Source organism: Pteropus vampyrus, unplaced genomic scaffold (assembly GCF_000151845.1).
Source record: "Pteropus vampyrus isolate Shadow unplaced genomic scaffold, Pvam_2.0 Scaffold19, whole genome shotgun sequence".
In the NCBI taxonomy this organism is placed as follows: Eukaryota; Metazoa; Chordata; class Mammalia; order Chiroptera; family Pteropodidae; genus Pteropus; species Pteropus vampyrus.
In genome coordinates this window covers 3322466-3348947 of record NW_011888800.1, presented here as the reverse complement: position 1 = coordinate 3348947, position 26482 = coordinate 3322466, and the positions used below count along the sequence as shown (strand labels likewise).

The 26482-nt window shown below is 34.3% G+C and overlaps 1 protein-coding gene across 4 annotated transcripts in view; it reads right to left on the bottom strand.

Moving 5' to 3' along the window:
• Positions 1 to 26482, bottom strand: part of CUNH15orf41 (chromosome unknown C15orf41 homolog) — a 207290-nt gene that overhangs the window by 148147 nt on the left and 32661 nt on the right. For all 4 annotated transcript variants that reach the window (XM_023527731.1, XM_023527730.1, XM_023527732.1 and 1 more), the window contains exons 2-4: positions 6182 to 6227; positions 5231 to 5295; positions 546 to 606 (exon numbers count right to left, since the gene is read on the bottom strand). In XM_023527731.1, the coding sequence (XP_023383499.1) occupies positions 546 to 606; positions 5231 to 5295; positions 6182 to 6227 (172 nt within the window). The remainder of the gene's footprint in view (positions 1 to 545; positions 607 to 5230; positions 5296 to 6181; positions 6228 to 26482) is intronic.

Here is a 26482-nt window from a genome sequence, read left to right as displayed (position 1 = left end):
ATAAGTTCAATAAATCATTTTATACTTAGTGTTAATATGAAGAGCATGCTTATTCATATAAAGAGACTTTTCTATGAGCATGTATGTTTTATTATAATAAAAGTTTTCCAAAAAAAGAATCAAGTAAATGTTACATCTTTAAGTGTACAATTTCTCTCTTCATTTTTATAATCATTAGCATAGATTTTCTTGGCATACGTCTTTTTACTTGACACAGGTATTTCTCACACTAAATTAAGACCACACATCAGAAGAAGAGCATGTCCTGAGCTGTTTGGTTGAAATTTCCCACAAAACAAGAAACCAAGAAGCTGTTATACTTTTGCCTTAAAAGAAGCAGACTAATTATGTTAACTGATTTATTAATATATGAAGTTCTTTGTCCAATTATTAAAAGTACAAAGAGACCAGGGAGCAATTTAAATGTCTAATGTACCTCAAAATCTTTTTTTAAAGGTTAATTATAATTCTAAGCAAAGCTACTCTAGATAGGCCCCTTAGGTTTTATGCAGGTTTAAGTAAAATAATAATAATAATAACATTACCTCATTGGCCAGCTCCAGGAGCACTGGGGCAGCTCCATTTTTCCCCACTCCACTCAGGTACCTAGACAAGACAAAGCCAAGCTGTAATGCAGTGACAAGAAAAGGCCAGCATAGACTTGTCGGCATCCCCTGTGTGTACACGTTTCTCCTGGGCAAATGCCACACTTAACTCTAGTTAAAGTATGCTACTGTCATAGGAAAGCATTGAAGGGAAAAGGAGAACAAAACAACTTACTTCAAAACCGCTGGCAACTAACTAACAGAAGTTGGGGGAGGAGGTATGAGCACATTGGTTCCCCCTGTTTTTACTTCCCAACATGTAAAGTGAACAGAGAGGTGATTTTAAAAAGAACTATCCCTATCACCCTAGCTTTACCTATACCAGAACCATCTCATAGAAAGGAAATAAGTTTGCTCTTAGAGTTCAAAGAAAAGCATCCATGTATATACCCATATCATCTTTTCATTACTTCTGTTTCATAGGATTGGTTGAAATCTTATTAAGAAAAAAAGAAAATGGAACAGACTTGTCATCACTGGGTCAATACAATTGTAGTAGGCAATACAAGCCATCATCTCACTGGCCTTGGATTTCTGTCATAACCTTCAGCTCTCCTTATTCCCTAACCCCACGAAACAAACAAACATCCTCCCCTAATCCATCTCAAACATGGAGTTCAAAGTGGTTTTTTAAAAACAAAAATTTGAATGTTATCATTCTCCTCCTTAAAACATTTCAAATCCTCCACATTAAATCTTAGCTCTTATAAGGTTCTTCAAAATCTGGTTCCTACCTGCTTTATCTGGCTAGCCTCATCTCTACAGTGTTCCCCTCTACAACCTTCACCTGGAGAACTCATAATTCTGCTTCATATCGTATCTGCCTAACTACTTGTCCATCACAAACCCATCCCCCACTATAAGGCCAAAAGCCACTTGAGGGTAGAGGAATTGCATTTTCTTCAATTTATTATGCCTAGCACAGTTCTTGGCTTATAACAGGTGATTATATTATACATATCTAGTTTTTCTTTAATAAATGATAACATTCTTTTAAAAATTAAATATTTTTAAAGCCTTATTAAGAAAATAGAATTAGATATAGACATTTTCTGTATACTCTTTGAGTGAATAAATTAATAATATTTATTTGATAGTAAAAATCTAAGTCAATAAACAAGGTCTTCAAAAAAACTGCTGGAAACAGATACTAAATTATGTTATTTCACAAGTATGCTTATAAAGATGTATAATTTTCCTATAAACAAAGTGGAATAAAAGCTAATTATTCAAGGTGAGGAGAGTCTCAGGATCATTATAACTTCAAAGTAATTCTAACAAGTCCATTTTCCATATATTCAGGTCTTTCTTGAATAAATTGTTTAGAAATCTAACTTGGAAATAAGTACTTTCAGAAGCAAGGAAAACGAAAAGGCAAGTGTGCTTTAGAGAAAGATTCCTGAAAAATAGGTCATTTAGGAACTTCGTGTGAACTTACAACATTTCCATTGCATGGATAGCTCAGCTCAAGGAATGACCAATCAGTTCAGTCAAGTAAGACCAACTAACCGTGTGTTTGTAACCACCAAAAGTACACATTCATTAAGGGTTTAGATTCTGAGTCAGAGTCATTAAACCTATCCTGATATTAAAATATCTTTACGACTTTCTACTCACCATTTGTTTACCCCACAAATATTCTTGAGAGCTAACTATATGTGGAGCCTTATTCCAGATTCTGAAGCAGCAGCGGGGAACAAAATTTCCAAGATTCTCGCTATCACAGAGATTATATTACATCAAAGAGATAGACCACAAAAAGACAGAAAAACAAATACATAATGATATAAGCTACAATAAAACAGGTGGAGATTGTTGGTCAGGAAGCCCATTTCTAAGGAAGTGACACTTGAGTAGAGACTTGCAAGAAGGAAAGTGGGCATCCCATGGGATGAAGAGCTTTCTCAGCAAGAGATACTGTGAAGTTTCAGTTAACCATGATGGAACTGCATTCTGGAGTATACAGTTTTAAATACAGACTTCGAATTCTTGATTGAGATAATCTCAATGCTAACTACAATGTAGAGACTCAGGAATTCTCTGATATTACTAGTAGGAAACCACTGCAACCTTTCTAGACAGTAATTTGACGACATATAATAAAATCTTTAAATGTTCATTGTTTATACCAGTAATTATAGATATAGAAATATTAAGAAACTAATCCAAAATTCAAAAACATATGCACCATCACATCAGAACACTGAAAACATGTATGTTCAAGAGATGAATAATTCAGTAAATTATGATACTTTCATATGATTAAGTAATGCAATCAATAAAATACTTACAAAAAGCTTTCTACAAAATAATAGTATGTCATGTACATTCTTTCAGTATAAAATTCCAGATTCACAATTGCATATATATAGTATGACCTCAGCTATATAAAAATGGGTTGACAAATGACTAGAATGAAAAATATCACAGTGGTTATCTCTGGGTGCCACAATGAAGGGCAATCTTCATTCCTTTTTTATACCATCACGAATGTGTTTAATTTTCACAAAAATTTCATTTTTATAAAAGAAAAAAAATTAAATAATTTGTTAACATTGTCAAACTGCTAAAATGTGTTTGGATATAATACACTTTGCCTTTAATCTAATCAGCTGGAAAACAAAAATCTTTTAAGGCCAATTTACCTTAGACAATAAAGGGACATTCAACATGCACGTTTAGAACAAGAGGCCTATGAGGTCAATCCATCTGAAAGGTAACCACACAGCCCATCTCCAAGCACAAAGCGCAGGGCAGAAAGTCAGTGAGCAGCGTGGTGAAGTAAGAAACTAGTCAGACTGCTCTCCTATTAGTCTGTCCATTACAGCCTGTTTTTGCTTCAGATGTGACACCTCGAAATAACTGAGACTCTCACATTTAAATAAAGGTACAGAAATACAAATATATTTCTGTATTCTCATTATTATCCACCCAACTGTTCATCACTGAGTAACCATACAAAAAGGAAAGATTTTTATTTCTGACCTAAACTACCCAGATAATTCAATAAAGTATATTCATAATTAAATATACTTCTTAATGAAACTAAGATTTTAAAAAGCAACACTTAGAGATCTCAGAAATCATCTATTGAAACAGCCTATTTACAGTAAAAAAAAAAAAAAGGGTAGCCTAATGGCCTGAGAGTAGATCTCCAAATTTTCAGGAGATGGTCTATCTTCCTTAACTTAGGTTAACAAGGCTTTAAAATCTTAACAGAGAACTGTACTTTTATATGATGGCCTAAGATTATAATTTTTACAAACGAGAATGTATTTTTTGACATGTGAATAACTTTTTAGTCTTTCTTTGGAGGGTCTGGATGTCAAAGCAGTTGTCAGCTTCACAGTACTTTACGGGTCGTTCTTAATTTTATGCGTATGATTTAACTTATGACTTTATTTTAAATGTTAATTTCACTATGGAGATTATGACTTTTAAATAAATCAATTCAAACTTTACAAAGATTTGTTTAGAGAGAAATTCTCCTATACACAAAAGTGTGTATGTATGTGTAGTATGTGGATATTGTTTTTTAACAGACACTACTACTGAAAACTGAAGATATCTTTTATCATATACAACAGTGTATAATATTTTAGAAAATCAAGCTTCAATAACCTTTTTCAATAAATACCTCTCAGTTTTTAAAAATGACTTTACAGAAGCATGTCACCAATATTTTATGTATGTAGTAATTTCATTCATAAAATTTTCATGCATAAAAATCATTCATCTAAAATTAGTGGTGTCACTCTCACCACAGGCAGGTTGATCTGTCAATCTTAAGTGTAATAACTTAAGAGCATATTTCAAACAGTTTTCCTTTCCAATATGCCCTTGAAATATTTAAGAAACCAGCCAATAATTTCCAATGCAAACCATTACCATTTACCAGTATAAATTATTCAGTCATGTTACAAAGCCAATAAAATTTTTAGAATTTTTAAAAAAGAACTATTTAAAATATTCTGTTTGTTATAGAACAGAGTTTGAAAACTATAATAAATTAGGCTGAAATTAAAATACCCCCTGGACACTATGGTGTTGATTTAATGCCCAAGATTTTCTTTTTAAAATCTAAAATCCTTTTTACAATGTGACAGTTACACGTTACGATATATTTCCATATGTCCTTACCTGACATATGTCTTTTTTTAAATGGCTAACACAATACCTATAATGCAAAATACAACTGCACCAAAATTCAATCTTATTTTCTAATATTTTTCAACTTGGTAATCTAAATGAGAAATACATGAAAAATTGGTTTGAGAACTTCCACACATACATATAGATGTATGTTCGTATGATCATGTACATCTATACAAGGTATGCACTTACAGTAAGTTCTCAGTATGCAATTGAGATTCCATAATATCGTAAAGATTTCCTACATAGTATGTATCCACACACTTAATCAAGACGGTCTCACCATATTCTTCTACAAAACAAAGCATTTGAGAAATCATTCAAGAATATATTTGAAGTCTTAAATAACAGACTTAAAACAAAATGCTTTGGAATGTTATATAAAAAATCAATTTAGTAACCTAATTTATTCATAATTATTATTACAATTAATAGGTACTATGATACCCTCTAGTGGGGCAGGCAGGTCATACCTCTGGTAATAACTTTCAATCGCTTCTGAAGTATGATGTTTGGCATGTGTTCTTTTAATATGTTTCTGAAACAAAACAAAAAAGATCATTATGTTGTGTCACAGATGAGGTTCGAGAACAAAAATGACATATCTCTTCATCCCAACATCTAGCACATCGGGCAAACTGAGTAACAGTTTGGGGATTTTGGTGGTGGTAGGTCTTTTTCCCTTCTACTCGAAGAACCTATGCATTTTAATTTCCAAGCTTGGCTGGGATGTCTTCAGACGACCACAGGGTACAGTATATATGTAAAAGCCAATAGGGTCATAGTAATTGAATCTAAATAAGTTTGCTTAGGGTTGCAGAGGGCAAAGTAAAACTTGTTCCCTCTTGCAACCTTTGTATTAATTTTCCCTCAATTCAATTCCATCTAAGTCCTCTGCACTCTGGTTTTACAATCCAATTGCCATTCTTAACCAGGACGAACATTGCTTAAAAACAACTTATTTGAAAACTACAAAAAGTAATTCCATAGAGACTTGCCACTTGACTGACACCTGTCATCTCATGATAAATGACTCCATTTTCTGCCTCTCTTGCCTTCTGCCACTCCAGCAATGGTCATTTATCATCATCTCTGTCAGCAATGGAAAGCGGCACTGACAGTGCAAGTCAGCAAACATTTAGCACATGGAACCACGCAACACAGGGAAATTATTATTGTCAGAATAATAATGGTTTAGCATAATTTATTACAGGTCCACCAAATAAGCAAAGGCTAGATGTTATTAGACAGATGGATGGGTAGGCTTGGCAGGCCTCCACTGAGACGCAGGCGGTGCTTGATGTGGAAAGGAGAACATCCTCCAACCCAATCAGAGAGCTGGCAGTTCAATTACAAAGAAATAAAGGGACATTCATCATTCAATTAGGCACCTGTCAACCCTCACAAAGGAGAAAACTTCTAACCTGGTACTCCTGGGAGAAGATGCTCAGCAGAGTGGCCTGCGATTGACTGGAACAAATAAAAGAAGGACAAAGTTAATTACTGGAGTGCATGGCGAAGAAACAAAAGAGAAAGGAGCTTCAAAGGTAGGCCTGCTGCCCTGTAATCTAACAGAACATGAAAACAAGTGTGGAAAAGTTGTTCCAGATGAACACCTCAAACAAAGGCTTCCTGCTGCTAGGTCAAGGAGAGAAAAAGGGAAAGGGGGAAATGTGGATGATCTCAAAGCCAACTATCATATGATTTGGATTTTTTTTTAAACTTTAGAATGATTGTAAATCATATCTGTAGCATACAATGGTGTTAAAAGGAACTGAAAGAAGCCAAGGTTTATTTCCATTAATAAGTGGGAGAGTTAAATCCCATAAACAGTATGAAACATGCAGTTTGTTCACTGGAAACATTCTGAAATTTATTTTGTTAACAGACAGGTATCCTCCTGAGCTATTTCAGATTCAGGGGGAAAAAAAATTTGGTATTCACTAAAAGCAGCACAGAGACCACTGGAATATCCCCATTCATACTGGAGTGCTTTGAAAATAGAAGTTTTCACAGCAGGAAGCTGAGGTCCTTGGAGTATGTCATTCCCAAAGATTGTCATAAGCCTTCTTCATCTAAGATTCCACGCAATGTCAAACACCTGGCAATGAAGCAACCTGCAAAACATTCCTCCCAAGTGGGAACTTGCCTCTCACAATTGCTAACATTTAAAAATGGAATAGAATTTTTTCTTCTCTGAAAAGCAATCAATACCCTACTGCTACTCTTTTTGATTGCTCTCTGTAGATATATCTACCTTATAATATCTTGATAACAATTATCTCTGATATATTTTCCTACTAAATTCTATCTGAACAAATTACTGTGTTAATAATTCAACTTTTATAGTACACCAAAGCACTGTGAATAATTAATTTTTTTTTTCTATTCAAGAATGAAATCTCTTAAGCTCATCACAGGTAATTTGGGGAATGTGAAATGAAAACAATGACACCATATTTCTTTATTCACTATCTCCGTGTTGTCATTTTCTGCATTCCGTCATAGGTTTGGCTTCTAACTTCTTTCCGCTCTTACCAGATTACAAAAGAAGATGTTAAAAAAGTACCATAAATGTTTACTAAGGCAAACTGATAATTACTAAAGGACAGTTTCAGTAACTAAAAATCACTGAGAAATGATTGAATACAATTACAAATTCATTATGGTTCCATTTTTTTTTTCAATTTTCCTTAAAAAATGGAAACCACTCTTGAAAAAGCCAATTTTATATACATAATCTTCCTATTATGCCTGAGTTTCACATGCAGGTCACATACAGTAGTAGGGTTGTTGACAAACTATCTTCTAAAAAAATGAAAAAATTAAGCCGTAATCTTTATAAACCACTGAGTAGGTCAATATTTTAGGTATTTTTGTGCAATAAATGAAGCCCTCTGCAGTGTACAGCAAATATATATTTATGTTAAACATTTAATGGTAAACAAAATGTCAGTCTCAGTGTGTCAAAAGATATGATGGAATTAAATGTGCCTGTTACGCTCAAGTCAGAAACTAATGACTAAGGAGAAGGAAACTAAACTGTGGATAAAAGAGAAGTGTAACTGTAGATGCTCAGTATGGTAAGACTAAAGGACAGCTGGAGAAGTAAGTCCTGGAGTAAATACTTCAAAGTGAGAAGGTGGTGAGGAATCGAGAGTACTGAAGGACAACATAATATATTTAGCTAAGAAAATGTCTTTAAACTGCTTATAATTCAATTCAGCTAAAACCATGTAAGTCTACAGAGCAACCCATTTTCTCAGTGGCCAAATGGATTAAAGAGAAGATTCCAGCTTACACTGGAAGTAAAAACTGGCTAAACTTAAAAAGAGAAAACAACTTACTTAACATGGTAAAAACAGAAAGACCTGGGTCCAAAATGCTTTGGGTTTGGTTGACTAGACAAAGCCATAGCAAAATAAATGACCTCTGCTAGACAATTTGTCAGCCTAATATCTGTTCCTGTGTGTGCTAAGCTTATAGGAGAGGGTTCTGAACAAGCCTCACACCATAAAGAGCAGGAAAGTAATTTTAGTGCAACCAAGACATTGACTCCAGTGTATATATTCTTTGTTACTTTCTTCCAATGTGTTAAGTCTGAGGTCTATCTTGAACACCACAGTCGGTCAGCAGTATTCACTTAGTATCTACAGTGTTCTATAGTAACAGGCATGGGAAACCATACCATCAAAATAAAAAATTAAATGAGGTGAACATGAACTGACTTAGAGGAAACTTTTAATACACATGCACACACACACACACACAAATTAGAACTGTGTATTCATACATTTTTTAGGGATTTGATAAAGTAAACCATACCTTGAATCCTCGCATATTTCAAGACTGCACTGGCTTTGGAACACACATGCCTCACTTAGCATATAAATTTACACATTCAAAAATACAATCACTTAATTTGCACAAATGCCCAAGATATATTATTAAAACCATAAAAAGTTTCTTTTTTTTTTTTTCCCCATACTACTCTCCCAAATTAAGTTCTTCCCCTAATCTGAGAAAAGAAGAGTATGCAAATAGATCCCTAGAATTGCTATATAAAACCTTGCCCAAGTGACAAATGGCTCTATGGAACAGCAGCAGTTATGTTGCAGCAATGGAAAAACAAGCATGAGGACCAAGCCAATGCAACGAGGGCAGCGGGACAGAAAACGGCAGGAGCCTGGCTCCTTGAGGACACTGTTGAACTGCTCAAGAGGCCATGAATTGAACTGGTCAGCCTTTGTATGTCTTTTGAGTAGTAATACATGTCTTTTTTTTTAACTCTCAAAAACTAAGAAAAAAAAAACTGCCCAGGGTTTTATGTGCCCTGGTAAGGAGACATAATGGAGTAAGGGCTCCATCACGACGGTATGTGTCCAGGATGCAATACATGAAAGTAGCTGTCCATCTTTACACTTTCTAATTCTCTTCTCAGCGGAAGTTATGATATTAGGCTTCCTTAAAATTGTTCCTCTGTCGCCATGTCACTAAATTGATGTGCCTAGAAATCATAAATTGGTGTGTGTGTATGACTTTTCCATACAGTTTTAAATGTTGATGAGGTACTATTTACTCTCATTTTTATAGTGCATTCAAGACTCCACAAATGCCAAGTATGTATGTAAACAGGCAACAAGCCAGTTTCCCATAATTATTTAACTCAACATATCCCCAGACCCACCCAGCTAAGATATTCAGTAACCTGAAGGATATTAGAGAAAATGAACATCAGAGGGTTATATGGGTGCAGCGCAGACTGAGAACAGATCTCAGTATAGACTTAGTTGTAACATTCATGAGAGGGGACTCCTCATGTTCTCAGATAGAGACTTAAAATAAGTAGAATTTTAAGGAAGATAGCACACATTTTAAGTCCTTCCTCTTCTCAAGTACCCAACCTCTGAAAAAGACCATAAAGAAATAAATACCAATTTTTAATTTTCAAGCTACTTTTGCTACAGAATCTAGGAAGCTTTAATGTCTACATTCCACTGGGCTCAAAATTACCTGAGCAAAATGGTTACTATTTTGGGGACTCTAGGAGCAGTAAACCAATTAAAGGGAGATTAGGCAAGATACTTCTACAGAGCATTAGGCTTGGAGACCTCACAATTACAACCTCTCTAAACCTGTGAAAGAATAATGAAACACTGGTTCTCTGTAGTTAATGATTCAGAGTACTGGTCAAGGAAGGTTTCTGTGAAAGCAACACATCTACCCACTCTCACACCCCGTATCCCCCTTACACACACCTAAACGCAAACTTAAAACGTAGAAATTTTTTTTTCCTCCCTCGAAATCAAAATGAAATTCAATAAAAGATCAAGACTTAGTACAAAAATTCCACTGTGTTTTTCAGGAACATACAATGCAAGATTGAGACTCTGAAGAGAGATTACCAATACTCTGTGAAATTATTACAGAGAGGAAGGGAAAAAATATTTAAACTAAATTCAAGAAACAGAAAAATGTATCCATCACACCTTCCCTTCATTTCTTCTTTCTAATTTCCAACTTCATATCAAAGATGCAGACTATATTTTATGTCTAATCATAGCAAATAGTCACACAATTGACTACATAGAACTAAAAAACATTCTTAAAAGCTATATTTACATTATATATAGGAAAAAAGTGGTTACTGCCCCAGTCACTTAATTAATTTTGCTGATAAACTTAGGTCACATCCAAAACTCCTCTACAAGACGTGGGATTTATATGAACCCCTACTTTGTGCTTGACATTATACTGAGTACTTTACCCTCGACAGTACTCTGAGGTAGGTCTTTATATTAAAGATGGAGAAATGAAGGAAGAAAAGTTAAGTGAAATGCAGTTAAAGAGCTAAGTAAGCAGTAGAGCTGGGAAACAAATCCATATCCAGTACCAAAACCCAAACTCTTAACTCCAATGCTAATTCGCTTTCCTTACAGTTCTCAGAAATCAGTTTTGCATGTAATATGTACTAATATCCCTGCTCAAGCATTTACATGATGTTACATTACCCTCCACACAACCCTGCTAAGTGGGTATTGTTGGGTTTCTGACAGAAAATTGAAGCCAAAGTTCAAGCATTTTGATCAAATTCCATAGCCTGAGATAATATTCCCTTTAAAACAAAAATCAAATTATTTTCCCTCTACTTAACTATATAAAATGCTGTTCTTTTTTGGTGTGTGTTGAAAGTTAAAGAAACTATTAACTACAGAAAACAATCCAGGATTTAAAAATTGTTGGGTATTTCCATTATTCTCCCTACAGCTAAAGCATATTTTGTGAAGAACCACGTCATTGCCTGAAGTGTCTCTATGTGATTGCAAATGTGTCTTTTGCTCAAATGCCACTTACTGCATATAAAGCAGCTTTAAATCTTTCTCTGAACAACATAGGTATAAACTCAATCAATCTCTATAGAGGACAATATCCTCTAAAGGTGTTAATATCATTATATAATATTTAATGAAGTTCCCTAGTTAGAAAATAGTACATATTCTGTGGAAAACCCAGAGATGTCCACAATTAGCATTCTGGTGTATATCTTTCCTGTGTTTTTACTCTGTGTCTGACATGTGTGTGTGTGTCTATATACAAACAGCAAAATTTTTTTAACTACAATGTTTTAAACATGCTGTTTTGTAACATGTTTTTGGTACGTAAGATACAGACATTCATCCATACCATTACATATTACTCTTTTTAAATTATTTTTTGTGAATAAGACACATTTTCTAAAAAATGGAACAAATGTAAAGCCAAACGAATTCATATATAAAAAAACATCGTGTAACCTCAGGTCAACAAATAGAACACTGTGGGCACTCCAAAAGATACTCTGTCTGATCACCATTCCTTCCCTCTCTGAAAAGAATCTAATCTTTATGTTAATTGCTTTCTTTATAGTTTTATCCCCTCAGTACCTGTTTGTAAACTTTACACCAATGGTATCACACACAGTGTGTGCTCTTTTGTATCTGGCTTCTTTCACTCAATAACATGTCTGTGAGAGTCACCTCTGTTAATTTAAGTGCAGTCAATTCATTTTCACTGCTATAATCTATTGTATATTCTGTTGTATAAGTAAAAGCCACATTTCTCTATCCTATTGTTGATAAACACTTGAACTGCTTCCAGTCTTTGCTAAGGAGAATAAGGCTGCTGTGAACATTCCTGCACGTGTCTCTTGGTGTATATTTTTGGTAGATATAAAAGTAGAAGTGGAATTCTGAGTCATCTGACATGCAAATCTCCAGCGTCAGTAGATATTGTCAATTTTTCAAAGTGTTTGTAACAATTTTAAATTCCTCCCAACACTAAAAGAGAGTTCTCAGTGCTGTACATCTTTATCACCCTTTCTCCTGGTCCATGGCTTGTCCTTTAATTTTCTTTGGGATGTCTTTTGAAGTGCAGAAGTTTTTACTTTTTATGAAATCCAATGTATCAATTAATTTTATTATTGGTAGTTTTTGTGTGTCTTTTCTAAGAAATCTTTGCTTACCAACAGTCATAATGATGTTCTCATATGTTTTCTTTCAGAAGCTCGAGAGTATTAGCTTTTACATTTAGGCCTATGATCTATCTTGAATTGATTTTGTGCACTTTCTCACAGTTTTTGTTATTTTCATACAGATATCCAATTGACCACACACCATTTGCCCACTGAATTATCTTGGTGCCTTTGAGGAGACCAAATATCTGAGGGTCTATTTTGGGACTTTCTAATCTGTTCCACTGTCTTATCCACTATACATTCCTTTTCTCTCCTTCCTTGTCTTCTTCTTGATTGACTTAATATTAATTATTCATTATTTTTCCCCTGGCTTCTTGAAAGTTATACATTCTTACATTATTCTTTCAAAGTGTATTCTGTATAACCACATGCCTTCTCGATTTATCAAAATTTATGTCTAATTGGTAATCAAGTGCTGTCCAGAAAATATAAAAACACGATCTACAGTTATCTTTTCCTGACATATAGGATATTATTGATGTTAATTCTGCATATAACTTAAAATTCACAAGACAATGCTATTATTTTATACAGTCACGGTTCTGATATATTCATATATGTACCATTTTGTTGCCCTTCATTCTTTCTTTTTTTATCCTTCCATCTAGAATAACTCTCTTCTAATAATTTTATTGGTGCATGTGTCGGTGATGTCGAATGTTGGCTCTTTTCAGTGGTAAAGTATCTTATTTCTCTACCTGGTTTTAGGATTTTTTTTACCTTTTATTTTTAAAGTTTTAACTCTGTGGTATTTAGTAAACATCACTTAAAAGTTTATTGGACTTCTTAAATATGTAGCTAGATACCTTTCATCATTTTGTGAATATTCTCAACCATTATTTCTTCAAACATTGCTTTAGCACTGTCTCTCCCTTCTGAGATGCCAAATAAGTGTATGTTAGCACTCCCTATTGTATCCTTACTCTCTTTATATGTTCCACCTTTTTGTTATTGTGTTCCATTGTGGGTATTTTCTTCTGATCTATCTTCCAGTTCACTAACTCTCTCTTCAATAATGTCTAATTTGCTGTAAAATATATCCATTGAGTTAAATTCATCCAATTTGTTATTGTATTTTTCACTTGTAGATTGTTTATTTGATTTTTTTCAAATAAGTTCCCTACAGAATATTTTAATCTTCTTTTTAAACATTAGAATAAACTACAATTATAAAAATTAGCACTTCCAATAACTAGAGTCCTTTTGAGTCTATTTCAACAGTTTCTACTGGCTCTCATTCATGTTGTCATGTCTCCTGCGACTGGGTATCTCTTATTATATGCCATATTATTTGAAAAACTGATTATAAATACTAAAGTTGAGACTAGCTGAGACTAAAATGATGTTATCTTTCTCCAGAGAGGATTCTGATTTGAATCTGGGAGCACTAGGAATCCAGAATCACCGTGGCCCAATTTTAGGTATTAATTTTAAGAGTCAACGAGGTAAACTTGAAGCTGAATTATAGTCATGTGGAGCTGTTTTACTTTCAGTTCACACTTTCTTCTAAGGTGTAGCCTTTCAGCGTATCACCTCAAACTTTGGGACATTTACAAAAGCTCCAACCTTTGATGGGCCCTGATCTTTAAGCACTGTCCTCTATCCCTATAAACCTGTCACAAGTTCTGCTAAGGAATTGACCAGACTACATCTGATGAAAGGGTAATTAAATTAGAATTCAATGATTAAAAAGTCAGTCTCTCAAAAATCTTTAAGAAATTAAAAAATGGATTCCTAACAAACTCATGAGGAGAAAATCGTGATGGAAAAGATAAAAATATGTAAAATTGAGCAATGATAATATTACATATAAACAGTTGTGGAAAATTTATTATATTAAATGGATGATATGAGAAAAGAAAAAGGAATTGTTTTTTTCCAGAAGGTTCTAGTAAACTAGAGGTCCTAGAAAACAAAATAAAATAAGAAAACAAATAAGAGAATCAAGAAGGATGAAAACAAATAAAACCCTCCTCATCTGTAGATGAGATAGCTTTCTACAAAGGAAAAACAAGAGAATTTACAAACTATAAAAACTAAAAAGAGAGCTCATAAAGGTAATTGGACGTAAGAATAATATAAAAATAAACAGAATTCTTATGTTAGTAATATTCAGTTATACAATGAAATAGAAAATAGATCTCATTCACAATAAAAACCATAAAGTATTTAGAAATATATTTAACAAAAATATATAAAATCTTTGAAGAAAATTATAAAACATTACTGAAGAGTACAGAAGAGCTCCTGACTAAATGGAGAAACAAGATATTTTTATGAAGAAAGTATCTTGGATGGAGAGATAGGATCGATAAAATTGTCAATTCTCTATACATCAACTTGTAATGTTAATAAAAATGCAACCAAATTCACAACACGGTTCTATGAAAGAAAATGACAAATTTATCTTAAAATCCATTAAGAAGAATGCATGGTCATGGATAGTTAATATATTCTGAAAAGCAAAAACAAAGTAAGGAACGTACTCTACCAGATACCAACATAAATATATTTTAAAAACTCAGTCTTTACCAAGAAAAAAAGCATGTTACAGAATTATATCCACATTTGATACCACTTATAGAAAGTGTAAGAATAGCAAAATATAATTACCTTTTTGTTCATGGACATATATGACTATATTAAAAAAAAAACATATGATGCTCATAAGCACTAAACTCAAGACATTGGTTACCTAGGGTAAAGGAGAAGAGGAAAGAAATCAGAGAAAAGTACATTCAAATAATAAAAAATCTGAAAAGGAAACAGATTGTAGAATAGTGTCAGAACATTTCATTTCTAAAGTTAAAAAGCCATCTGAAGCAAATATAAACAGAGATGGATTCAAAGAGTCCATTAAATTATTCTTGATTCTTTTTTATGCGTGTGCTATATTTCATAACAAAATTAAATAAATAGAAGACGGGAAAAAAACAAAAGAGAAATTATATAAATTCATCTTTAAGATTCTTTTCTGCTCTAAGTCCTGCCCTATTATAAATGTTCTGATTTAATTAGTCTTAAGTACCTACGCTTCTTTCCTTTCTAATTAAATTTATGTATTAACTCTTCAGAACAAGCCACAACAAAAATCAGATAAAGAGTAAGAAGCCTGGGTGACAGACACTTAATTTTGCTTGCAAGACCAGATGTCTTCATTTTTCTCTAAAGCAATTCTAGTAACTTCAACACAATACATAATAAACACATTTGTAAGAAATGTTCACCAATTCTTTTTTCCTACAATGATTTTTTGTTTAATAAATCATATTAAACTACACTATAAGAAATCCTTAAATTAAGTTCGTAGTAATTTTATTATGATTGCCAAAAAGAGAGAGAAAGCAAGAGAAAGTTAACAGGTAGTGATAGCCTAATAACAAAAGTCTGTATGAGAATATGTTTATAATCTCTCCCTTGTTGGTTAAAATTCAACTCTCTTCCAACTCTACACTATTTCCTCCCTATGGATACTTCTCATTTATTTCCAAGTATGTTTCTATCTTCCTAAGCCAGACCTGCCTATCTTTCAAGCTATTGTCCATCACTGTTTCTCTTCAATACCAAATGTCTTTGTCTAGAAGGTCTTTGGTTCCATAAATCTTATTTGGCCTCCATCCCATTGCAATCTCACTTCCGCCCCAACTCCTTAATTGAAACAAAAGTCACAGACTTCCTCACTACCAAAACCCAAAGACAGACTTCTTATCTTAGCTGACCTCACTGCAACATTTTGTACCTTTGACCACCTTCCTTTTCTTGAAAATCTTTCCGCCTATGAATTTCAGAGCACTATTTTCTAATCTCTCCTATTCTGCTAACTACTTGTCTTTCTTTCTCTCACTGGCTGCTTACCTTCTTCCCTGTGGTTTCCAAGAGAGGTATCCTCAACCCTCTTCTCTTTTCATCCTACATGCTCATGTGGGTACAGTATACCCTGTTGTGTTCCCAATAGCTACTTGCATAATTCCCAAACACACACATACATGCGTGCACACACACTCCCCCCCCCCCCCCCGCCACTTTTCAATTTTATAACTACTTATGAGACATTTCCTAAACACAGATGCCTGAGCTAGAAATCTCTGGATCATTCTTGATTCTGCCCTCTCCCTCACACCGGAAACATCTAACAAGTCACCGAATGTTGTTGATTCTAACATCAAAAGTTTTTTCATATTTGTCCCTACTCCCTTTTACTACTAAATAGCTTCCTGATTCACTTCTCTTGCTTCCTATCTCTATACTCTTTAATCCAATTTACCAACACTTTTAAAACGCACATGATTCTGTTACCCTCCTAGTTTGAAAATCTCAGGAGGTGTCTATTGCCTATAGAATGACATTCAAACTCATTAACAAAGCACTTGCAGCTTTTCTCAACCAGGTTTTAGGTCCCTTCCTTTTAACATTGCACAGCTCTCTTCCCACCTTCAATCCCTCAAGCAGTTTGCACTTTAATCTCACCACATCACTATTAATTACCATGTGCTTTCTGGAGTTTAGAATGTTCTTCAACTCTCCTTGTTCTACTTGGAGAACTTTAACTTTTTAGAGTGATAATTGGACTCGGGATACTATAACATGCTATCATTATTTAGTCAAGGTATTTTAGTAGAATATGTCAAGAGGTGAGACATTGTAAGAGTTTTAGACCAAGACCAACACTCTCATATTAAAAATGACAAAAGTAAAGGTCATAAAGATGAAATGATTTGCGCAAGGTTACAAAAGCATTATTTTATACCAGGTACAGGTAAAGCAGGAGAAAATAAGTTATGTTCAAGCAGGAATCATGGAAATAATATGTTGTTAGATCATCTTAACAGGTGAGAATATTGCATATTTTAATGCAGTTTTACTGTTTCTATAATTTACCTATGACCAATGTATATAAATTAAACCATAAATACAAATAAGAAAGTAAAACGTACCTAACATATATTACCAGTAGACATCAAACCCACAAGTTCCCACTTCTTATCACCAAAAGATACAATGAATGGAAGATCAAACTTATGATTTTTTTTCCATTTGACAGTTCATTTTTTCTACTATAAATGCAAAATTTTAATATACCTTCACAATAAAGAAAGTGATTCTTTTTCCAAGTAATGCGTCATTTCTCCTGATTTAGGACCAGTTTTCAGTTCTTCAGAATCCAGTTTTCTCTTTAGGAATTTCTGATAGCCATCTTTATGTATTCCACAATTATTTTTTAAACAATAAGAGGCATCAAAAGTTGTATTGCTAAGGGAGCACCAATAGGAGTTATTATCTTTATTCTGAGGCACTTAAAATCCAATTAGAAAAATCAATATTTCAAAGTCTCACTTTTACCATAGATACATGACTTTAGAATCCATTTTCATCCTAAAAGTTCTATGATTTTTTTTTACCAGTTTCACAACTCTAAGATTTAATTTCTCTCTGCTTAAAGTCCTAAAACTTTTAAGTATAGTTTAACAGAAAACTGTGCCTTAGTCCTAATAATAATGACTTGTAATCATGTTGACACTGGACATTTCTGTGTGGGCCTAACATAGGTCTATTCTAGGTCAGTAGCTATAGTGATTGAATTGTTTATTAAGACTTCTAGGCATTTAAAGTAATCAGACCACAGGGTGAGAACGTGAAGGAAAATAATTAACTCCTTTCATTCATCATTGATTATAAGGTACCACTTCCCCCAATAGAGGTTAAATAATCACCTCATGGTATTAGATATGCCATGAATTTTTCACTGCTGAAATCCTAGTCTCCCTCAAATTACCTTTTTCTTTTTCTTTTTTTTTTTTTGATACAAGACAACACAGATATTTAATAAAAGAACCATCAGATATTTATTTACCTGAATAGTTGTTTTAAAAAATACATTTTATTCAACCTCACAATTCTTCAAGTATTTGAAAGAGTCTTTTTAGGAGAAGGTTTCTGGCTTGAACTAGGTAGGTAATCCCAGGAAAAGAGACAAGTGAATCATGAGGACCTATAAGGGCCCCCACCTCTGTGTAGCAACTTCAAATTGAAAGATTTGTTTGGCTCTCCAGATTTTCATCACAGTGGCTGATGCTGAAGAAAATAGAGGTAATCCTTATTCTTAAAATGAGTCTAATTGTAGAAGGACATTTATCATAGGGGTTAAAAATACAAAATGAGACATGAGAACAATGTTTATGAATTTTTATTAAAGTGACAAAATCACTTTTCTAACGATGTTCAGCATAATTTAGTAGGCAATCTAAGATATTTTTACCACGTATGGGATGACGTTTACCATTAACCAATAATTGTTCTCTTTCCATTCCATTGTATCATTTGCTTTTTCTTCTGCAAAAGCCTTAAATCTAAAATAGCACCAAACGACCCTGTTTGTTTTTCCACAGTAATATTCAGAGCTAAAAACATTACCAATTCTGATCCGCCTCATTTAGTTTTCTTAAAACTGCTTATCAAAACCAAATATATTAATTTTACTCTCTCAAGTCTTTATTTTAAAAATAAAAATTTAGTAAACATTCTGCTATAGCCAGACACTTTAGTTTTCTAAGGTGCTATAACAAGTTACAATGTATTTAGACAAGGGGACTTTGGGAGGTAATTAGGGTTAGATCAGGTAGAGGGATCACTCTGAATGTGTGCACCAAGGAGAGACCGAGTAAAGACACAGTGAGAAGGTGGCCATCTTCAAGCCAGGAAGAGAGTCCTCACAAGGACCTGACCATGCTGTCAACTTGATCTCAAACTCCCACTCCCCAGAACTGTGAGAAAATAAATGTCTATGGTTTAAGCCATCTAGTCTATGGCATTTTGTTATGGCAGCCCAAAATGAATTAGTCACTAAAAGTTCTTTAAAAACAGGCAACAGCTATTAATTAATCACTTGAGAGCTATTAATTAATCACTCTCCTAATATTCCCAGATAGATAAGTAATTCTCCAAGTTTAGGGATGGGTCAGGCTCTCCCTTGAGTTCTTTTCTGAGTCTCTTTCTTAGGACACAGATTCTAAAAACTTCCACAGAAAACCAAATTTGTCCTGTATCAGCTTACTTATATATCCTGAGTTTTATGAAGCATTCTGATTTTACTCCATGGTGTCCATTTTTTTTTCTTCTGTATTTCATATATTTTCTGGTTTTGTTTATACTGAAAATGCCTGGAATGGACCTCTTTTCTCAGAGAATTCCTCCGTTTATGAAATCCTGCTAGAATACCAAGTTATTCTGCCAACTCTACAACATCATAAATGAAAGACTACACATCTAGTGGCTAATTTAATTCTGTGACTATAATGCTGCTAGTCTATGTCTAATAAACACAATTAATTTTCAACCTTTTCATAGTAAAAAAGTTTATAATATTGTTTAAAACCACTTAAACATTTCCTTATTCTTTTTCTATAGAAAGAAATGTGTCCTGCCCTCCTAATCTTTCTTAATTTAATACGTCACAACAACCTTATTAAAAAAAAAACAGTAAAAAATGATTGGTCAGATTTACTTCATAATTGCTATAATTTACAAAAATCAAACTACCATCTCTACTGCTTTCTTCTCAGATAAATTTTCAGTTATATGTACATAATGGTATTAATAATCTCATACCCTTTCTGTGTCTTTTATCCCCTACTCCCAAACCCCAACTGCCAAACTTATGCTTTTCATTTAAGAATTTAACAAGGAAATACAGGAACTGGCATAAAAGTAACTTCCTGAATACTTAGTGCTTTAACATAGCCTCAGTAGTGTTCTTATGAGGTCAAACTATTTAAAGCTTCAGGTACTATATTTTCCCTACTACATTAGTTTGAAAAAACTAGATTTTCAACATTCTCTAAAAACATCATCACCATCATCATGTGAACTATAATTATTCTATAACCACCCCACTTTAATAATAAATGCTGAGAATATTAAAACATAAATGGAATGCCTTAAAATGCATTAAGCTCTTCTCTTATTAAACACAAATTTTTTAACTCTTACCACAAGCCTTTTATTCTTAATTCACAATCAAATCCTTCTGGCAGTTAATCTCAGCACTTAATGTCACTCACTCCAAAAAAAAACAATCTTAAATGGTTATAAATGCCTTCTCTACTTCTCTACGTGTCAAGAGAAACCAGAGAAAGAGAAGAGATGGAGTTCAGACACTAAGTCTATGCACAACACAGTTATGCTTTGTTACACACTAACTTTTGCTAGAAGATCCTATTTGTAACTTTTCCCTATTTCTACTGAACTCTGTCTAATTAAGTGTAGGCACTCAACAAACACCTTCTGTCATGGTGATCATGGTGATGATGATAACAAAGACAGCAACATTGATGGAGAGCTTCTTGAGTACCTGGCACTGTTCTATTTAATTGTCACCACTATAACAATAAGTAATAGTAGTATTTAAGAAACTGAGGGGAAGCATCTTATCCAAATTCATACAGCCAGCATATGAATGTAGGCAGTTTGGCTTCAAACCCTATATTCTTAATACAGCATCCAAATGATAAAATTACTTTCACGAGTCTGTACTCCAATATCACAAGATTCTTAGTTGCAAACAATCTACTCAATCTAGTTTCAATAAAAAAGGGAAGTTACTCTAGACTTTTAGACAGCTCATGGAATCCCCTGTAGGACCAGAAAGTCAGATTCAGAGGCCTCATAACCAAGAACAATTTTCAACAGAAATGTTCCCGTCAGACACCACAGCCACCTCCCTGTCCACCAGCGGGGCCTCCAACAACTGGCCATCCTCACTGTGACACTTGCCAAAAGAATGGATCCTGCAAATAAAGGCTTCTACCTTTCCTACCAGTAAAGTTTCATATCAGCAGATCTGAATTCATCACATAGTACAATTAATGTGCAACTGTTGGCTGTAAACAAATTCATTTTTAGCTATAATTTGAAGTGAAATGTAAATATATTTACACTATGTTTACAATTATGGTTTAAAGTAAGCATGTGTTCAAGATCTATAAAAGAAGACAATTAGAAAAACAGTGTAACAGTTTGTAGTTACAGGTGATTTGTTTATTCCTTTTCTTCTGGTTTTAATGTTATTTATGTAAAATATAAATTCAGAAGGGGGAAAATATACCTTTTCTTTGAAATTTATATATGACATCCTAGAAATGTGATTGGGTTTATGTTCCTAAAAAACACCATCCAACCAAAAAACACAACAGCAGATGCCTCTTATTCTACAGGACCACAATTCACATTGTATTAGATTCTCCCTAATGTGAATGTGCCCAATGCATCGGCAGCTCTAAAGAATGGCATATCACAATAATCAGAAATGCCCGATTTTGATGTAAGAAACAAATTCTCCTCTCAACATCAAACTGCACTCGTTCCTCAGGTTAGAGGAAACCAGAAAGGCTGCCTTCTCTGATACAAATGCTGAGAATGCTGAGGTAACTGAAGACCCACTTGGGGAAGTGCTTGCTGCACCTGCTAGAAGCACCAGGCTCTGCCTGGTTCTTCCCAGAGCTACTTGACCTCATCCTGGAGTCTGTCCATGACTTCCAGACCAACCCTGACCTCAGAGAAGAAGAATGTCAGTAGCTCTGGCCAAACTCTCCAGTGCTTGAGATTAAGTCCCATTTGCTGTTACAATGGCTCCTCATTTCTTCAGACTCAGCCTGCAGACTGCTGAGGCAAAATATGATTCCCAGATTTTTTGTATAATAGGGACCTTATCTTTATAGAATATGTGTGTAGGAAAATGTAAGCAGCATGATCTAGATTCTTTCTTCATCTCATTGTCTGGAATGCAGAAGCCACTCTCTTAGTCAAAGGATGAGACCCACATTTTAGTCATAGTGGAAAGTTGGGAGTAGCTGAGTATCAAGGAGGAGCTGAGTCTCAAGTAGCTGAGTCTCATTCCTACACGCCTATCTATTATTATAGATACTCAAGAATTTGTTCTTGCCAGGAACTCAAGCCCCATCCCCAAGGCCAGCCTGACAGCCTGGCTCCCCATGACAGAGCTCCCAGCAGGTGCCTCCTCTAGTCCACACTGTCCCCCCACCCCCACCCCCGCCCACAAAATGTCTGCTTTATTTTTCTCCCAACTTGTTTTACGCCAGTTAAGGGGGACAGGAACATCTACAAGCAAGTCCACTTGTCCGCACCTCTCCCACAAGCCCACTCCCTTCCAATGAAGGAAATGGATCACACCCAGCTTTGCCCTATATGTGACAGTAAAAATGCTGGACAGTCTATTTTGAATCTAAATTCTTTCAGTTCTAAGATACAGACATCAAGGAACATACATTGAAATCTATTTTTAAGTATAGATACATTGAAAAGGATCAAACGTAGGTGATACCAAATACAAGTGACACTGATAAAAGGAACACATATCTCACGTTAAAAAGTTTTCCTCTTCAAGTTTCCCACACATAAAATTCTAACCACTTACGGGTAGTCATCATTTCAATGAATTGTGTCAAATGAAAAGGGAAAAAGAAAGATACATTCACCATGAGGCTAATTTATGGTCTCACTAAATCCAGCAGACTGAAGGATTTCATTTAGTCTATCATGAATTCTTAGACCAAAGCAATTCTATTAAAAGCCCTTGGAAAAAAAAAAAAAAAACAAAGAAAACTCTGAACTTGTCAGGTCAGCCAACAAAAACTTTCTCTAAATATTGTACTTATATCAGATACCATCCTTCTCACAATTTTAAAAAGCTAAAACTAAGGAATTTGTCTAAGTAGAACACAAAATTAGTTTTTAATAATTTTTTCAGAAATTAAAACAATAATGTAGATATAATACTTTACAATTTCACATATATTACATTCTTTAAACAATACTGGGTATCTGTTGGATGAGACTGATATTACTCTATGTAGAATGCTGTATGCAGTTTAGAAAATGTAGGCTTAGAAAAAAGTTAACAAAACATATGCAGAAGCATCTTGTTCCTAAAGGAGAGAGCCTCTTACAACTCAATTTTGTGACTCTAAGTCCTTGAGACTCAGCTACTCCCAACTTTCCACTATGACTAAAATGTGGGTCTCATCCTTTGACTAAGAGAGTGGCTTCTGCATTCCAGACAGTGAGATGAAGAAAGAATCTAGATCATGCTGCTTACATTTTCCTACACACATATTCATTTTCCTTTTCTGATGGTTTCTCTTCCTATTATCTCACTGGTCCAGTGTTAGACTCTGTGGAAACACCACATAGGCAAGTTCTCCTTCAGAATTGCTTTTAGAATAACAAATAGAGAGGATACCTGGGAATTTCCAAAATACCTACATTAAAACTGAATTGTTCCAGAACACTGACAATTATACAATGTCCCAGGAAGACAACCTGAGAAAAAACATGTGGCTTCCAAGAAACAAACAAACAACCCCACTGAGAAATCCTGTGTTCTTAATAATCTTAATTTTAAGTATTAATAAACATACTTGGAAGGCTTTTTCATTGGCTGTTGGACACTAGCACTGCAGTTTCAAGGGCTCTCAATAGAATTGCTTTGGTCTAAGAAAGAGTTTATGAAACCCTTCAGACTTCTGGATTGAGTGAGCCCATAAATAAGTCTCATGTTGAATTTTAATTTAAAGTATTCTTCCTTTCATTTGCTTTTTTCAGTAGACTCTGAGTTCTTTAAGGCAGGGGTTCCTTTTACCTTTATATTTTTTTAAATTTACAGCATCAACATTTAGCACAGGGCCTTGCACATAGTAGCCTTTCAAATGATGACTTAAATGAAAAATAACCTTCCCCCTCCCTCCATTCCTTAATACACACACACCCCATACCCAACACACATGTGGATTCTAAGGGAAAATGCAAAAACATTGCAACACACAGACACACAGAGTAAACAGTCATTAAGACAACATGTGAACACCTGACAGAGATAGCATTGTTAGAGAAGATTTTTAGCTTCCAAAACCTGTGGTGCCTCATAATGATTTTAAGCTTTACAAAAAAATAAGAGAGTATGTGCTACTAATTAACTTCTAAGGCCTAGAAACTTTAGCCACATAAAATACAACAGAAACATCCAGTATGATTTGGCTTTTGCTGTCACTTTAAGAACTACAATATCACAAAGTTCATAACCAACTATATTTTTTTGAAGATATCAATAAATAGTAAGATCGATTACCTCAGGGAAAAGATATTCACGGACAGACTATAAATAAGGATGCCTGGAAAAGTACCATGATCTGTTCCTTGTTTCATCAGCCATTCCACCCTAACCCAACCCTCTTTCTTTACAACATCCAGGTAGAAAATGCAAACAAGTGGTTGCAGGAAACTTGTGAAAGCCATGTCTGAGCCTTGCCTCAATCAGACCAAATCAAGAACCAGGAAAGTAGACACACTAAGTGTTATAAAAGTGCTAACCTTACTGAAAAGCTACATAACTCACCAGGCATGCACTTTGAAATACCTCTGAACATGCTGAGAAACTTGGTCTGATGCACTTACACTCTGACCTTAGTACTCCAAGAGTCCAATCTGATAAAGCCCAGCATCTCTATCTCTACATCAGATGGGGTAAGGTTTAGCTGAAAGGGATAGAAAATCCAAAAGAACTGTGGATTAACCAGGGCAGAAATTTGTTTCTCCCAGCATAGCAGCAATTCTGCTATAGGAAGTCTTTAGGACCTCATTAACTCAACAATCATAAACTAAGGTGCTACAATAATTAACAATGCAACATGGCCAAAAGTTAATTCTGGTTCAAAGCTGCCTCGGTTTTTCTAACTCTCCTTTAATAAATTCAAGCCATTTAAAACTCTTGGTATATGTTGTTTCTTTGAGACGGCTCTCAATCATTATTAAAATGAATTTCGTTTCTTGAACATCATTTGTGAGCAACAAAATTTAGGGTTGGAGATACCACCAATTGAACTTGCTTATTTATTTGATAAAAAGCAAAAGCTATGCTGATGTTTTCAGTACTAGACACAGTACTTTCAGTATAATATTTACTTTCTTTAGGAATGAAGTAGTTGATTCTCAAAACACAAACCATTTTTCCTTCTAAGATAATAATAATACTGAGAAAATTAAAAAGCAAATTAACAGACTTTATGAGACATAGATATTTCACTTCATTTCAAAAGAGAAGTATGCATACCTGGATTCATTCAACCAAACCATCAGGATTTTGTGTAAATCTCCTCAGTTTCTCTCCATTTCATTAAATCCAGTAATGTCGTATATTAAATACACATTTAGAAGCCACTCCTGTGAGGTAGTCAGTTCATTTATTCAGTGACTCAGCAAGTATTTATTAAGTACCTGTTTGTTGACACACTATATGTGCTAGAGAGTGTACTCTCAAAGAGTGTGCTGCATAAGACTCAGCCACCCCCAAGAGTTTTATATTTAAAGGCTTTTGCTAGGCATAAAAACAGTTATTCTCAGAAATGAAGAACTCCCTATTATTTCAGTATAGTGAATAACACATATCGTGTTCAGCGAGTACAGATTCTCCAACCATATCTCTATGAATTTCCAAGGAGTGATGTAACAACAACAAAAACGTCTTACAGCAAGTTCTTTCAAAAGACTTGATTAAAGTATCTTGGTACAAAATGGTATGCAGATAATTTGGGTAACATAATTTTAAAAGAATGAGTCAGAAGTATCATCTCTCTTATAACCTTGACCCTGAATTTGGTCTAAAACTTCTATACATTTTTAGCAGCATGTGAGAACAGATGATGCTGTAACACACGCAAATGGCAACATTTAAAATTCATAGTAGCACAAAACCATTACTTTTCCCATTGGACCCCTCAAACTTTAATAATGTCTGACCTGGTCGGCCAATAAGTTCTAAAAGCAGACAGAGGAAAACTGCCAATATTTGATACTGCTGGAATGATTTCTCATTTAGAAAGATGTTATAAGTTCTCTTAAAAACGGGTCACCAATTCTGTACACATTCGGTTTTCTCGAGAGGGTAGCTATTGAAGAGAGCAGGTAACTCAGGACATGCAAAATAGAATCCAGCTAAAAACTAGACTTTATATATTCTTATTATCCTTACATACAAAGTAAAAATAAATGCATACCCACTCCCCCACACATAGTTATACATGAACCAATCCAAATTAAAGAAAGTGTGGCAAAAGGAGATGTGAAAGAACATTATTCATTTATTTCCCAGGACAAATGACCCAAAAGCCAGCAACTCATTAACTATCCAAAGGAGACAATATAC